The sequence below is a fragment of the Meleagris gallopavo genome, chromosome 1 (assembly GCF_000146605.3).
Source record: "Meleagris gallopavo isolate NT-WF06-2002-E0010 breed Aviagen turkey brand Nicholas breeding stock chromosome 1, Turkey_5.1, whole genome shotgun sequence".
NCBI classification, from domain to species: Eukaryota; Metazoa; Chordata; class Aves; order Galliformes; family Phasianidae; genus Meleagris; species Meleagris gallopavo.
This window is the reverse complement of record NC_015011.2, coordinates 181,421,743-181,438,629: the sequence shown is the minus strand read 5'-3', so window position 1 is coordinate 181,438,629 and position 16,887 is coordinate 181,421,743. Positions and strand designations below refer to the sequence as shown.

Here is a 16,887-nt window from a genome sequence, read left to right as displayed (position 1 = left end):
TTGTAAGTTTGGAGAAATAGAGCTATCCCTCTCCCCTGAAAAATAATTTCCTGAAAAAATGCAGTATATATCTGTAGTAGGCGCAAGCTTTTTTCCCATTACAGTTGGGTATTATTTACAAGTTTCTTCCTAAAAATTCTCATTTGCTCTTTGAATTTTTTAATTAGATTGACAGCTGAGGAATATTTTGTGTGTCACTAAAAGAACATGTGTCTTTTCAAAATGGTTATTTCAGGCCACACTTCCCTTAGCTTTGCTGGGAATAGTTACATTAAATACCGCGTTTCTGAAAACAGCAAGAAAGAGGAATTCAAGTTGGCTCTACGTCTGCGAACCCTGCAAAGCAATGGGATTATAATGTACACCAGAGCGAATCCCTGTATAATTCTGAAGGTAATTAAAATAACTTATCTTTTCTGCAGTTGTTTTTCTTGATTACATGTTTTCTGTTGGCTCTTGATTTGGGGAATGTTGTTCTCAATTCAGCTATAGATTGAGAAGACTAACAAGGAAAAACGTATCTTTCCATCTAGTTTATTTCAAGTGATTAAATTGTTACAATTTTTGTTACCATTGGTATTATACCTAATTTTATGGAAAGTGTGGATGGATGTAAGAGGACTAACCTTTGCTGTGGTGAAAAGTAAAGGGATTTCCATTGCAAAATCCTATGCACAGTTTATCAGGGCTTTGTTCAGGGAAGTGTCCTTGAGCCCCCTAGTAATTCAGGCTTTAAGAGAAAGCGTGCTGAGAATCATAGTTGCTTCAGTTAAGCCAACCACCTAAGTCTACTTGGAAACCAGGCATCACATGAAGCTCATTTGACGGTATGCTGGGAATAGACCTAGTTGCTGGGATTCAGTACTGGCATTCTCCTACCCTCTCCTGCCACCTGTATTCCCATATGACCTTGATAGGCTAAAAATGGGTGATATGTTGATGTTAATGGGCTGAGTTCAGGCTGTTCAACTCATGGAGAAGTTCCCTAATGTTTGGCTTGTAGGCAACCAAATGGAAATTTCCATTTGCAGTTGGGAATTTTGATAAATCTGTGGTATTATTAGATAAAAATAAATGAGACCCAGTCATTGCAGTTGTCTGAGTTGGGTTCGTAGTTATAGTTTAGAAATTTTGTGGGCTTGGTCATGGTTCCCACCATCAGTTAATGATTTTGCTTTGAAAGATACTGGGAAGAAAGAACAGTAATTGCAGGAGGAGTGACAAGAGCAGTTGACGTTCTGCTCCTGTCTGACAGATTAAACTCTTTTTTGCTTCCTAGTTGATAAGGAAGGATTTCCAGGTCTGAACCCACCTCATAGCACTTAACAAAGATCTTTGAACACCTCACACGTTCAACAGGAAAGGTCCAGGGTTATCTATGCAGTGCTATAGATGCAAGAGTGTCACTATCTCCAATGCGTCAGGCAGGGAATGACACAAGAAAATCCCTGCTTAAAGCCTTGAACTTTGTTTTTCATCTTTTAGATTAGGGAAGGACTTGCTGTTGTAGTGGATAGGTCCTTTTTCACAGGTCTGGCCCTTAGATTAAGCATGAGGTTTAAAGAAGAGCATTACATTTGATGTGTTTGTGGAGATGTGGCTTCACTTCATCAGGAATTGCTAATTGTGTTTATGAAGCTCATTTAGCAAAGTAACACCAGACTAAGGTCTTATAATGGTTCACTGTGGCAGACAACAGGTGCTGTGCTCAAGGGATGTAGCCATAGCAGGGCTCTTCAGGGATATCACTGGCTCATGAACTGCACTTTGGGATCTCTTACTAAGATGTTTCCAAGTAATTTAGCCTTAAACTTTCCAAGCATGTATTTTCATTTGTAACTCAAAGGTTGAGTCTTTTTTTTTTTTTTCTTTTAAACAGATACGTATGTTGCGACATAGGGAGGCACTCAGAAATGAGACCATTAAGTAGATTAATTAGAGGTCTATAAATGTGAAGTTGTTATCATTTGAGCATTGCTTTCAATTAAATTAAACATGAGGAGAAGCTTTCCAAATAGAGGATAAAAAATGGGATCTTGTGCTCTTTTGAGCACCCTGGCACCACTCCAGCAAAGCACTTAATCACTTGCTTAACTTCCTGTATTTGAAGGCAATTGGAACAACTCACATAACTTAATTTTAAGCATGTACTTAAGTGTCTTGATGGTTTAGCACCAGAGGCCTAGCACCAACACTAAGCTCAAACAAAGGCAGAGCTGGAAGTTTAGACCTACCGTGTAGTACGAACTCCTGGGAAAACAGGCAGAAAACAACAGCACTGCTGGGGAATGTAGTGGCATTGATTCTTTCAAGCAAGTCCCCTCCATTGCAGTTTATTTAAAATTTAATGCTGCAATATGGTTTTCACAGTTTAAATGACCAGCTTAATTTGGGGATCTCATACATTTATGATAACTCTAGGGATGGAAATATTTCATAATCATAACACAGTGTCCTTGGATGAATTATCAATTCTGTAGAGCAAACTGCTTGCTGAAAGCCTACCAGTTACACTGTGTTGATGCAATATAATAAGGGTGTTATTTATTCAGCTGTTTCAAATAAAGCAACTCATCCATCGATTTTGAGAGGCTGGCCATTTTTTCATTGTTCACTCTTGCTTTTAAGACAATTGGAGAAAAATGAGTTGTAGGTGGATGACTTTTTCTTTCTTCTCTGGAAGGATTTCATGTGCATAAAACTGTATAACCATTTCTGAAGTCCATATTTGATGCTCCCAGACAGAGCTTCTGTCTGAGAAAAATAAGAGTTAACAATTTAAAGCACAATGAGGCCATTCCAGGAGAAAATTATACAAATAATTTTTTTTAAAGGAATATCACTGAGATTCAGTTTGATTTTTAGAATTTAAAGAATTAAAAATAGGTAAAGGAAGAGTTTATCTTCATGCCAGAAATGTAGCTATTTCATAGTAAAAGGCAAGCATATGTTCTCCTATCCAGACAGTTAATAGGAAACTTTGCATGGTTTAGTTAAGTGTGTATTATATGTTTTAATGCATTACCGCTGCATGGCCTATGCTGGGTAAGGCTGAAGCTTGGATATGATCCCAGCTATGGCTGGAGTTGAAACAAGTAACATTTTAATTAAATATACTGTTTTACACAAACAAACCCAAAATGTAATTCAGCTAACGAAATATTTCCCCGGATAGATTAGTAGGCAGCGCACTGTATCCGTGGTGTGTGACTGCAGATGGACTGTGAGAGCCTAACGTGGTCTCAGAAGAACCATTTGATCATTTTATTACCTATGTTGATACACAAACATGGATGTTAGCCAAACATCTTAGCCAGGCTAATATTCTAATATAATTTACAATATGTGTTTGGCTCCATTTTGCTCACTGAATGAAACCGTTGAAATGTAACAGATTGCATCACCTTTTGGAGCCTTCTCTGTTCTTTGTAATTCTCCACTCATTTTGTGTCGGTGAGGAGCTCTGTGTCCATAATAGCGTACAGGTATTTAAGTGGGTATTAACCTCAGTTTCCTAATGTATATAATGAGAGACAGTGTAGCTAAGCCCAGAAAGAGGTGGGCAGCTGAAAGCTTGGTGGGCCTCTCATGGGCTTTTCATACATTTTGTTTTACATGTACCTCATTTGATCAGAAGTTAACATAAAGTTCAGCTTTTCTTGGTTCCAAGGTCCAGACTATTAAGCTAAGATTCCCCTCTGAGGATGAAGCAGTGCTGCAACATCACAGTGGTTGTGTAGAATCGTGGGAACACCAGAGATTAACTGCTGAATTGAAGATCTGCAGTTGACTTCTCCATGCTTAGGAGAAGAGACATCATTTTGCCCTTTTGAGTGGAGAACCCTTCTCTTCCCTGACCAGCCAGGCCACTAAGCAGGCAGGAGAGGAGCTCTTCAGGGTTCCTCACTCTTGTTAGAGGCACAGGGCCAGCAGAGAACAAACATTTCCTCCCTGCCCTGCTACAGCAAGGTCTATGACCATCCATTTAATGAGAGCAATTTTATAGTCCCAGTGCTAGGGGGCTCTGTGCATGTCAGAGTCTTTAATGCACTTATCCGTAAAGCACTGGTGTGAGGTAGGGAAATGACGTTATTCTTGTTTTACTGATGGAGACCTGAAGCTATTGACTTGCTTGAGCTCCCAGAGGAAGAGCACTGCAGAATCTAGATTCCCATGCATTTCTATCATGTCTTAGGTTAGCACTGCAAGTGCTGGACCATCCTTTCTATTTTCCACACTAGCCTAAAGTTGAGGTTACTAGTGCTTTTTTAATAAAAAGAAGGAAGCACTGCATTTCAGATGTGTGTCAGATCATCTGCTGGTAAAAAGAAAAAGAAATGAATGAGAAAGATGTATAAAACATATTTGCACTACAGATATTTTAGATCATCATTTCCCATATATAAATGCTGTAATATTTATCCCAGGTGCTCATATGTGGTGTTGTATTTATAAAGATAATTGGAAAAGCATGTTCTGTGAGTAAGAGTAATAGACATGCAGGCAGTTGGCCCTTCAGGGTATAAGCAGTCTTAGGGGAGGTATATGTGTACTACACACAAGCAGTAGTATGGTTTCCATAGGAAAAAGCCTTTAGAATAAGGAGAAAGCTAGCTGCTTATCCAATGATAGCCATTTTTCAAAGTGTAGTATCTTGGCATGTATTTTTCTGCATAATTTTTATTCCTGTTGTGACATACTTTCTGGGCAGCATCTTCAAGCTTTGTGGACTGTTTTGCTGCACGGGGTGAAAAGAATATTGCTGCATCTCTCGAGAAAACTATCTCAGTTTATCAAGGCATCTTGTTTACTAAGATTCCTCCTGAGCAGATGCTTTAACAGGGCCAGTTTAAATCTTCAGAAATTGTTGGCAGATGAGATTTGAATCCTATAAGAAAAGATTTTAGATGAAAAATGTTCCAGACATTTTTCTATATGTCCATTAGCCTTTTTTGATTGAGCTGAGAGAGTACCAAGCAATATCCATCCCTCAAACATATTGTATTACAATCATAGATCTCATTTCTTCTCAATTTCATTACATCTTTCTGGTCATAGACTTTAAAATAACCAGCTGTCCATAGGAGAGCCTAATTTATGTTCTTCTAGCTCTTTCTACATTCTAGTCACCTCTGGTGCTATGTAGGATATTTTAGGTTGTGGACATTTTCAGGAAGGTTGTTGTGTGCTTAGCATCTCTATTTCTACCTTGCCTAAGCATTTGTGGAGCAGCTGAGCACTGTGGGAGTGCCCCATCTGGCTCATGTCACTTCCCTTGAGGTTACAGCCTAGTTCAAATTCAGCTGGCTATGAGACTGAGATCTAGAAAGGAGAGACACAAAGTCCAAAGTCCACGGAACATCAGAGCTCAAGATTTTACCCATATTTTTTCTCCAAGTAGTTTTGTGAACTTCCAAGGGCTGACAATATGACTATCAAGGAGGAACCTTTGCTTTAATGTATGATGTAGACTCAAGCTCAGTGGAGGAATCTGGCTGGAGCACTGGCAAATGGCAAACAGTACTCACGCTGCAGTTGAAGGAATATTTGTTTTCTTAGGGTAAAGAGTATAATTTTAAACTTCCACTTGCTGGAAACCATGCCCTCTATTCCTATAGATTAGTGGCATCCCATTTATAGCCATCCCACCCACATCAGAGTGGCTGCAAGAGAAGAGTTTGAGCTCCAGTTTAGACACATGCCAAGGGATGTCACCAGCTATCCCAGTTTTAAATGACTATGCAGTCATCCATGGCAAAAGTAGCCCACAATGTCCAAAGACATGGACAGAATATAGCATTCCCACATCTTCACTAACCATGCCAGCTTAGTGGGCCACCAAAGCTGTGGTGTGTTCTTGTGTCTTTGATCTATGATCCGTTGGCATCTTTGGCACCTTTGCTTTGCCAGGTGAGAGCGATAGGATTGTGTCATGAGTGAGCTGATGCAGAGTGCAGTCTGTGCTGCAAGGAAGGCTGCTAAAGGACACAGTGTCTGAACTTTTCAGGGGGATAAATAATGGGACAGAACTGTCCTAAGATGGGTTTGCAGGAATAAATACTTCCTAGAGCATGACATAAAGGTAAAATAATTGCAAGAGCTTTCAGAGATCCTGAATCCAATTAACATGTCATAAGAAATTATCTCCTAACCCTGACAGACATTTTAAACTTATCTGCCATCTATTAGAGGAACCTAAAAATCTTTGGATAAACTGCTAATCAAGAAAGCAGCATTTCATACCTCTTCCCTCTCTCTGCTCTTGGCCTGCCCGAGCATGCTAGTACAGATTTTCCCTGGATAAGGACTTCAGATTAGAGGGAATTTGAGTTTCATAACTCTGTCTGTAAGTATTTGCATCAGCTCTCATCACTATATCCCCTTTGCAGTTCTTGACAGATTTTACTTACAGACCTTCACTATCAGGAAGAGAAGGGCTGTATTGTTTTACAGTTGATACATTAACAGATTAAATGATAAGCACAGCAATGTTTCATTCCCCTCAGTGCTCCACTTTGCCTCTTACCTAGCATCCCTCAGCCACTTTCTCTTGGAAACCACTCTCTTGAGTGAGGGGCACTATGGAGAGTGAGGAATCATGGAGCCACGGAATCATAATATCATAGAATAGTTGTGTTGGAAGGAATCTTAAAGATCATCTAGTTCCCTCTCTCTTGCCATGGGCAGGACCATCTTTCACTAGAAGAGATCGCTCAAAGCCCTGCCCAACCTGACTTGGAACACTTCCAGTGATGATCATCCACAGCTTCTCTGGGCAACTTGTTCCAGTATCTCAGTCAGAACAAATCATAACAATCACTCTAAAGCCACAAACTCAGCATTAATACGAGGAAAAGAAAAAAAGTAAAGCCATCTTAATGTGAAGTATATGCAATGCATAGTATATGCAGAGGATAGTATGGCCTCAGTGGAAAATACATGACTTCTAGCCAATCAGAATCTTAGAATTAGAACTAGAACTAAAATAGTAAACTAGTAATTAGTAAAAAAGGACTTACAGAGACCATGAAGTCCAACTGCCTGATCACAGAAAGTTAAAGCATTTGATTGAGGATTGAAATGCATTATGAACTCCTGCAGGCATGCGGCATCTGCAAGCCTTCTCTTTTCTCAAACAACAGATCTGGGAGGGCACCTTTCCTGATTAACCCATTCAGTACTTAAGAAGTTAGGAAGAAATTCTTTACTCAAAGGGTGCTGAGGCATTGGCACAGGCTGCACAGAGAAGTTATGGATGCCCCATCCCTGGAGGTGCTCAAGGCAGGTTTGGATGGGACATTGGCAACGTGATCTGGTGGGTGGCAACTAACCCACAGCAGAGGGCTTGAGTTTGATGATTTTTAAGGTTCTATGCAACCCAAACCATTCTGTGATTTTCAAAAAGATCTAGACTTGCTTGTCACAGCAGCGTGATATTCCCAGTTTATGACAGGGAAGCTGAAGTATCCCAATAGCAATGAGGGCAGCTGAACCAGAGATTTCCCCTCATTACCTTTAGAATAACTCATCTATCCCAGCACTCCAGTTGTGGGACTCATCCCATGCAATGTCATTAATATTTATGATATAACTGTGGGAAAGGAAAAGCTTCCAGTTTGCCTCATTTGTTCCTTATACTGGGTATGTTCATACACAAGCATTTCAGATGTGCTTCTTAACCCTTAGAGTTCCTTGGAACAACATAGATGCTCTCATTAGCCTTGCCACACCTAAATGGTGCTCTACTGTCCCTTGGCTTAACCTCAGTGTTCTTCCTGGTTTTCCCTTCCTCTGTATCATATTGTTATCCTTAGAGGAACTGAAGTTGGGGCCAAGTGCATACCATGCTGAGATGTGTGTTACACATCCATATTTATTTTTCTCCATATGTTTAGTTTGCCTACAGTAACTGGCTTTGGGTATATTCTAAGTAGTGATACTACCTTGTGTTTATTTCTTGTGATAAAAGCGCAGCATTTTGTTGTTTCTGCACCATGTAGAAGCCCATCTTTAGCACTGTATAGAGTCCGGAAGTCCCCTGTGTTTTCATTCTCTGTGAGAGCTTATGATGAGAAATCTGAAGCACTTTGATTTCTGTTTTCCTCCCACAGATTGTTGATGGCAAACTGTGGTTCCAGTTGGACTGCGGGACTGGCCCAGGGATCCTGGGAATTTCTGGCAGGGCTGTCAACGATGGCAGCTGGCACTCAGTTTTCCTGGAGCTGAATCGCAACTTCACAAGCTTGTCCCTGGACGACAGCTACGTGGAGCGCCGCAAAGCCCCCCTCTATTTCCAGACCCTCAGCACGGATAGCTCCGTCTATTTTGGAGCACAGGTCCAAGTGGATAACGTCCGCAGCCTGACCGACAAGAGAACCACGCAGGTCTTGAGCGGCTTCCAGGGCTGCCTGGATTCAGTCGTCCTAAACAACAACGAGCTGCCGCTGCAGAACAAGCGCAGCAGCTTTGCAGAAGTGGTTGGCTTGACGGAGCTGAAACTCGGCTGCGTCCTGTACCCCGACGCGTGCGAACGGCATCCCTGCCAGAACGGCGGCACCTGTACCAGCGTGCCATCTGGTGGTAAATGTTTTGCATTGCTTTATGGGTTTTCCCTCTCGTTTTCCTCTACAATTTATTGTCGGAGATGGTTTTATGCGGCAGCCTGCTTGAAAAAATCTCATGAACTCTATAAAGCTCAGATAGGTATTGCAAATTGTGTAAAAGCTGTTTGCTCTATAAATAATGGTGAAACCGTGCCTCTTCTCATTGCATTAATGTTCCAAAAGGAAATTGATTTATTGACTGTTAGGATAATCCTATTTCTATAGAAACCAATAGAATTAGAATTACTGTAATTCTCAGCTGGATTTTACGGGCCCCATTTACAGCAGCGAAGGTCACACACAAAGATGGTGATTTCGAACTTCCATCACTGATGCAATGGTACTGTTGCCCTTCTCTGTTTCTGAAGCTGTCACAAATAATTATTGAGCTGTCTACAAACACCTTGGTCCTTTTGTGAGTGAGTAATTTGATTCCATGTCTGCATGTAGAAGAGTGAGTCTACACCATTATAAACCCCCTTGAAGTGTACTTACAGCTTCCTTGGAAGCCTGGGTGCTTCAAGGTCTAATATCAAAGTTTATAGGGCATTGATTTAAATGGTGCTAGAGTTTCTTATCCAGTGGTGGCACATGTAATCTGATTTTAGTGCCTTACTGTCTAGTAACCTAATGTAGTAAACTAGTAAACTATGTATGTAGTAGAACCAGTAGTAAAATAATCTAGTGCGCCACATACCCCAACCATAAGAACATCTTAGTGGGAAAATAGCAAATGACATACATGTAGGACCTTTCTTGTAGGGCTGTTCTATTTCTGCCCCCTTTCCTACATTGTATTAGCAGAAAGCATTGTTCATCTTTTCTGGCAAGCTAAAATTTAGCCTTAGTGAGCTGACAAAGTTCAACACTCCCTATGTCCTGATGTCCTGATTAGGACATTTTTTCAGTCCAAAAAAAAAAAGTAGCATAGTCAACAGGGAGATCTGCAAGCACAGAGCTTTCCATTCACTTATTTTTGGTGTTTTAGGTCATGTTTCCATAAGGAAAATACATTTTAATTATTATCCAGGGCTTTCTGCTTAACTGTGCCCATGTAGTTCCCTCATTTGTTTTTCAATTATTTTCAGTTTTCATAGAATCATAGAATGGCTCAGGTTGGAAGGGACCTCAAGGATCATGAAGCTCCAACACCCCTGCCGCATGCAGGGCCACCAACCTCCACATTTAATACTAGACCAGGCTGCCCAGAGCCCCATCCAACCTGGCCTTGAACACCATCCACAACCTGTCTGGACAGCTTGTTCCAGCACCTCACCACTCTCATAGTAAAGAACTTCCCCCAAAGTTCTCTTACTTCCCTTCTGGTTCCCCAGGGGCAGGTGGTTTTCTGCACTCACTCTCTAGCTCCACCTCTTAGTTGAAAGTTTGGCTGTTACCTGTGATGTCTTTGAATCCAGTGGTCCTGGAGGAAGTTGCAGGATGTATTCCCAGTCCTCCCCATGCCACCACATGCTGGTACCAGGGTCTTCAGAGATCCTTCCAACCCTTCACCTAAACTGAGATTTTTGGTGCCCAACTTGCACAGTACTTTTAACTGGGATATTTTTATGAAGGTACATTTCACAGAACTGTGTTTATTTTCTTAAACTTTAGTAAATTCTTAAACTTCACAACATTTTACTGTAGTTTTCAGAGAAATCTTGTGAGATTCTGAGCAAAATCAACTGTGAGACATTTTTTGTCTTTATAGACTAAGGCCCAACACTATGGATTTTCAGATGCTGAGATCTCAGCTCACTTCTCTTCTGGATGCTTGGCTTTGATTCAGCCACCTCTTCTTCAATGGCAACATTACGTAAAGATTACGTAAATTGCTAGGAAATACATCTGTTCCATGTATATGGACGTAGTGTGGCTTTGATTGACTCCATGCTTAATAAATGAGGATAACCATTCCTCAAGCCATCATCCTAGGAAGCATGAGCACAGCTCCTTGTGTTGAATTTGTTTGAGCCTCTTTACGATATTGCTCAATGGTCTCATGATGAGTAAATTGAAACCTTTCTAAGGAACTGTTTCACAGTTTCACAGCAATTGAATTTTTCCCAGCACCCTCTGCATGCTAGTTCACGCTGGGGGGAGCAGTGGGATGAGGAAACCACCTGAAGGTTGGGCAGACTCTTGAAAATGGACCCATTTCATTACTGGAATGGGCAGGCATGGTTCTCATGTCAACATAATTTGCTGCTGGAACATAGTCACGGAGCTGATTTAACTTGCCTTGCCTTCCTGCCTCGGCGAGGGGCATGTGCCCTGCAGGGATGTTTCGGCTGCCTGCCGCTCCAAAATCTGTTTGCTGTTTTTACTGCCTCAGCAGTGTATGTAAATACAAGGTTGTTATAAAGCCATAATTCTAGCGCAATGGGCCGTGACTATATGTTGGCAGTTCTGTGGCCCAGCCCCTCAGAAGTCGTGGGCAGTTTTGTTTCCACCAAGCAAAACAATTCTGTTGATAGTGTCCTGCATGCACAAAAAGATCCTGTAATTAAATTCCATAGAGCCCAACAGCACTGCAAATGCTGGTTATGGAGCCACAAATTGCAGTGTGCATTTAAGAATCACCAGACATGCTTGGTGACATAGATGTTAGCAGATGGATTTTATTTTAAAAAGAATAAATTCAATCTTTATTTTTTATCTTAAGAACAGAAATAACAGTTTTGGGGGATAAAATAGATATTTAAAATGTCCAGAAGAAATTTCATCCCCAGTCCCTAGGCATTTGAAAGAATCAAGGTCTCTTTACTAATGCTTTCACAGAATCATGGAATCATAGAATGGTTTGAGTTTGAAGGAATCCTTAAAGACCATCTAAGTCCAACCTCCCTGCAATGAGCAAGGCCACCTACAGCTCCATCAGGTGCTCAGAGCCCTGTCCAGTCTGACCTTGAGTGTCTCCAGGGATGGGGCATCCACCACCATTCTAGGCCACCTGTGCCAGTGCCTCAACACCTTTACAGTAAAAAAAAAAAAATGTCTTCCTTATCTCCAATTTAAATCTCTCTTCTTTTAGTTTGAAATAATTTCCCTTCTTCCTACGATTCCTTCCTTTGATATGATATTTTCCTCCTGTTAAAGTTTCTGGAGAATTATGGTTCTTTTCCTAAACAGCGAGTGTTTGGAATAATAGCAGGATTTCTTTTAATAAATCAGTCCTTTAATTTGAATTTTACAGAGCAGATTTCATATATGGTTAACATCCTTTCTCTTAAAAAACCCTACTGTGCTTTACAAGGAAATTAAGAGAGAGAGAAAAAAAGCTCAGATTTGTAGCTAACTTTAAAAGAAAACAGTCAAACAAAGGTTACCCAACATTATAGCATTAAAGTTGCTGGCTACATGCCAGAAATCAAAGGGCCAGTGTCTAATTTACACACAATTTACATAAATTGATCATCTAAAATACAATCTCGGTAATAGCATTCCTGTTGTGAGATCTTCCTTTCAGTGGAAATGCCTACTGTTCACCATTAATAAAAAGCAGCCTCTGAGTGCTTTTTACTGTGCAGCTATGGAGATAGGGTAATATTATGGCCCTGATGGGGAATTGTTAAAGTGGTTCTTTGTATGCACAAGGAGCGTGAACGTATTGTAATAGGAGAACAAAACTGTAATCTCAGCCTGCAAGAGGATGCACAGATAGTTCAGATGCTCTGAAACATCACTGAGAGGCTGTGGAGTCTCCTTCTTGGAGATATTAAGAAGTCAGCTGGGCATGGCCCTGAGCAGCCTGCTGTGGGTGTCCCTGCTGGAGCTGGGGTTGGAACACATGAACTCAGAGGTCCCTGCCAACAACAGCCATGCAGTGAGAGCGTGTAAGAGCTTCTCTGCTTCCATAATTTGGTTTCTGGACCAGCAGAGAGTTACCATGACATGAGTTGCACTGATGTGTTTCCACAAGTCTGAATCAAATCCCATGTCAGCAGTAGATGTCCAGTGCTGTCAGTGGTCATAAAGCTGAGGCAGGGCACAGTGTGCCCAGGGAGCCCACGGGGACATCTCATGCATGGTTAAAAGAGCCTGAGAAAGGGGGAAGAGCACTCACCAGGATTGCGCCTGACAGCTCAGGAGACTGCTAGCAGGAGGAGACTTCAGCTTAAGGATAATCTTCTTGGAGACATTGGAAACCACAGTCCTGAAATATAGACCACATTCTTCCAGATTTTCAGTCCTTATCCTCAAGTGTGGATCAATATAGTTATTTTTAAAGAAAGCTGTTAGTATTTTGAAGCCTGACAAACAACCTCATGTTCTTTAATGACTTGTCTCTTTGGACTAAAATTTCCGAAGAAAACTCAACCAAGTGTTTAAAGTGTGGTTAAGCTATAAGCAGCTGAATGTGAGGTCTTAATATGGGAAATGTCACACAACCTTAATAATAGAGTGATGTTACCAATTCTGCCAATAGTAAATGTATGTTTATCTGCTTGAATAACAACATGAGCAGTCGCAGCAATAGAAAGCTTTACTATAATCAAATCTGAGTCTTTTGCCAAGCTTTTCAGCCACGGAGAGAAACCTCATGCTTGTAAATCCTGCAATTAGAAGTGTAGTTACTTCCTTTTAACGTGATCAGTCCTATATAAATCTGGCTTTGATTGAAGTAAATGGCTTATATAAGTGGGCAATTTTATTTGAATATGAGGCATTTCAGCAAAAGTATCTAGCAAGTCAAGGACTGAGGGCAGGGAGTAAGGACAGAAAGTCATTGCTTTCCCTGCTCATTTTTCCTTTCTCTTTTTATTTTTTTATAAGTTAAAATCCAATGAGAGAGAGAAAAAAGCAACATGGCACTTAGGTGATTTTAATACACGCTTTAAAGCATATTGGCTACATTAACACACAGGTGTTTCTGAGGTCTAGGTAGTTTGCAAGAGTGACAGGGAAAAACCAGGTGTATTACTGCTGTAGCTGTGAACCGACCAGGTCTTAAGTGTACTCTCAGTGTCATTTTTTTCAAACAAACACACAAACCAGCATGCTGTAATGCAAGCATACCAAATGTGCATCAGTTCATTTTTAAAGGTTTTTAGGAATTGTTTTAGTTTTTTAATCTTACTTATAGCTGTGCTTTTTAGAGATTTGGATTTAGATTCACAGTTTCAAAGCAAATAGACACCAATCCTTTTATAGAAAGCACCAGTTTCCTACCAACTTGTAGCATAAGGCAGCGATCATCTCTTTGAAGACAGATAAGTTAAATCTGAAGTGGCAGGAATACATATGGCTGAAGAACACATAGCTCTTAAAGCTGGCCAGGTATGTCTCTAAACACACCAAAACATAAGTGCTGGGATAGATGGTTTCCACCTGCAGCTTTCTCATCACTTAACTCAACATGAGATGATGTGTGAGCAGGGCCAAGGGCAGACCTGTTCCTTGACATCGAGTTTGTCAGGGCTAGTGGCACAGCAGGGAAAGAAACTACATGGGGAGATCAAATGCAAAAGCCTAGCACATAGCAAATAAAAGCCAGCTCCTCTTGCATGCTGTGGATAGAAACAGGAGCAAACACATGTTCAAAAAAGAATTGGCAGCAGTTAGGAGCGTCCTCTTCGATAAAGCCAAGTAAACCTGAGGATAGACAGGCATTCAGGTACTCAGGCTGGGAATTCTACCAATAGGGATGTTCACTGCATAACAGCATCCCATCTGCTGATGGCACAGAGCCTGTCTTTTGCCACTGTCACTGCTATTAAGTGCCACGCAAACATAGGTACAGACAGGAAGCCTGTCCAGTGTCCTCAATTTCAGCATGTTGCTCTTTGGTAAGGTCTGCGCTGAAAAAGCCCTTTTCTTCTTCATTTTGTATGACTTAGCAGAAACAAACCAAGAAGTCAAGAAGACAAGCCAGAGTCAAGTCAAATCAAGTCAAAAAGACATGAGGACATCATCTGGAGTCAGAGAATACGGCATAACTGCGTAGGAGGATTGAGTGAAAGAGCATGAGAGAAACCTAATAAAACTATCAGATCACCCAAGACTGTATAGGCATTAGAGGGCCATATCTATGTAAATGTGACTGGTGAGGCCTTAGAGAACCAGGCTTGCTTTGGGTGGGGTTGAGCTGCAAGACACACATCAGGAGTGCAGATAACCTGATCCTAAAACTCTGAAACGTTTGCACTGAGGGTGTTGAGTCCTCAGCACCATTTCTCTCCACAAACCCACTGCCAATTGCTCCTTAGGGCTTGTTAATATACATATGACCTAACTGGGCAGTGTTGTTGCTCATTGCTTATGGTTCCTTAGAGTCGGCTGTTCAAAGAGTCGTAGAATCTTAGAATCATAGAATTATTAAAGTTGGAAAAGACTTTAAAATCATTTAGTCCAGCCATCCACTTGCCACCAATATTCCCCACTAAACCATGTCCCTCAGTGCCACAGCTCCATGGCTCTTGAACACCTCCAAGGATGGTGACCCCATTACCTCCCTGGGCAGCCTGTGCCAGTGCTGTTAACTGGGATAAGAGACTGACCCCCCATCACCACTATCAGGAAGTTGTAAAGAGTGATAAGATCTCCCCTGGGCCTCCTCTTCTCCAGACTGAACAATCCCAGTTCCCTCAGCCTCCCCCCATAACACTTGTGCTCCTGACCCTTCACAGTTTCGCTGCCCTTCTCTGAACACACTCCAGGGTCTCAGTGTCTTCCTTTTGTTAGGACAGACTGTTGTGACACAGACCAAGGGTGCATTGGCCCTATCCCAACAACACTGCAGATGTGTTTATCATACCTTCCTATTTTTTTCCAGTGCTTACTTCTGAAGCCATACAGTGGTGGTAGCACAAGATTTGCTGCATTGGTATCAACATTTTTCAGGATCAATATGCAAAATGAAATATTCATATCTCTTGAAGGGAACACGGATGGACTGTATGATCTTAAATGTTGAAGAATTTCCAAGACTTCCATTGTCTTCATTGTGAACAGGAACAGCCTTAGATAGTTTGAAAGAGGAATTTTCTTTTCCTACTGAGAGGGCAGGGGCACTTGGCCCCCTGTACTTCATCTGAACTGTCCTTGGGCATGGGAATTTTGCATATTACTCTTGCATTAAAAAGATGGGAAGAAATGCATGATACGTTACCTGGATGTTAAATCAAGTATGTAATAAAAATTCTTTGTTAGACCTAGGATGCATTCCCAACAAAAAGGTTTCTTTAGGAATGCTCTTTGTCTACAGCCATGTGGCCACAATGTGCAGCACCAGGTGACATTATAGCCTCTGCTGGGAGGTTTGGAAAGGAATGAAAGGTCTGGCAAGTCAGCTGGCCTAGTCGATAGATGCTGTGAACTGAACCTTCGTGTCGGCTCTTCTCCATAAATTTTGACATATGTTTTGCTGTGCTGGAGTTCTCCCAAGTGAATGTTTTGCAGCTCTGATTGTGTGTCACAAGAAAGTTCCGTGTCTTTTGCCAGTAGCTTAGAGTAAGAAGGTGTATGGCAGTGCTTCTAATGGGAAGAGAAATCAGAGATAAATACTGTAATTTAACACTGACTTGTTTTATTGCCTTTTTTTATTATTAAGTTTGATCTCCAGACTTAGAAACTATACTGAATACTGTACTATAGAAACTATACTGAATATTTTAGCTGCCCAATATCTGATTGTGTTCTAGAATCATAGAATCGTAGAGTCAGCAGTGTTGGAAAAGACCTACAAGATCATCCAGTCCAACCGTCCACCTATCCCCAATGGTTCTCTCTAAACCAGGTCCCTCAACACAATGTCTGAATGTTCCTTGAACACAAACAGGGTCAGTGACTCCACCACCATCATTAAGTCAAATTCAGTCAAAAATGTTGGCTTTCATAAGTAACTTCTCATTTTTGTTTTTTTCATACATCACCCAGCAGACCTTGGACCCATCCGGAGTATTCAGTTTTAGCTCCTCATGATATAAAATGCTAATTGAAATTAGTGCATCTTGATTATAAATACTTGTCAATAATAATGATGAATAAACCCACCCTCCTTCTATATTTAGTGGAAAAAGGATTTTTTTTAGTCAAATCAATATTTCTCAGGTTGTCTACAGTGAATAAATGTAACAGAATGTGTTACACAACAGCAATCCAGAGCTTAACTCAGTGCAGCTGAAACAAATGTAAGAGGATAAAAGACAATTATTTGAAGACTTTGGTGTTCCAGTGATTGCCAATTAGTAACGTAGGTGCAGAAAGCTTGTTTTTAAAATAATTTTAAAGCCATATAGTTTTCAAATGCCAATTACTGGATAGTTAGAAAAACAGATCTATT

The 16,887-nt window shown here is 41.0% G+C and overlaps 1 protein-coding gene across 1 annotated transcript in view; it reads left to right on the top strand.

Moving 5' to 3' along the window:
- Positions 1–207: 207 nt before the first annotated feature.
- Positions 208–16,887, top strand: part of LOC104909382 (protocadherin Fat 3-like) — a 34,486-nt gene continuing 17,806 nt past the window's right edge. Inside the window, exons 1-2 of the mRNA XM_010706131.2 lie at positions 208–393; positions 8,112–8,580. Of these exons, the coding sequence (XP_010704433.2) occupies positions 208–393; positions 8,112–8,580 (655 nt within the window). The remainder of the gene's footprint in view (positions 394–8,111; positions 8,581–16,887) is intronic.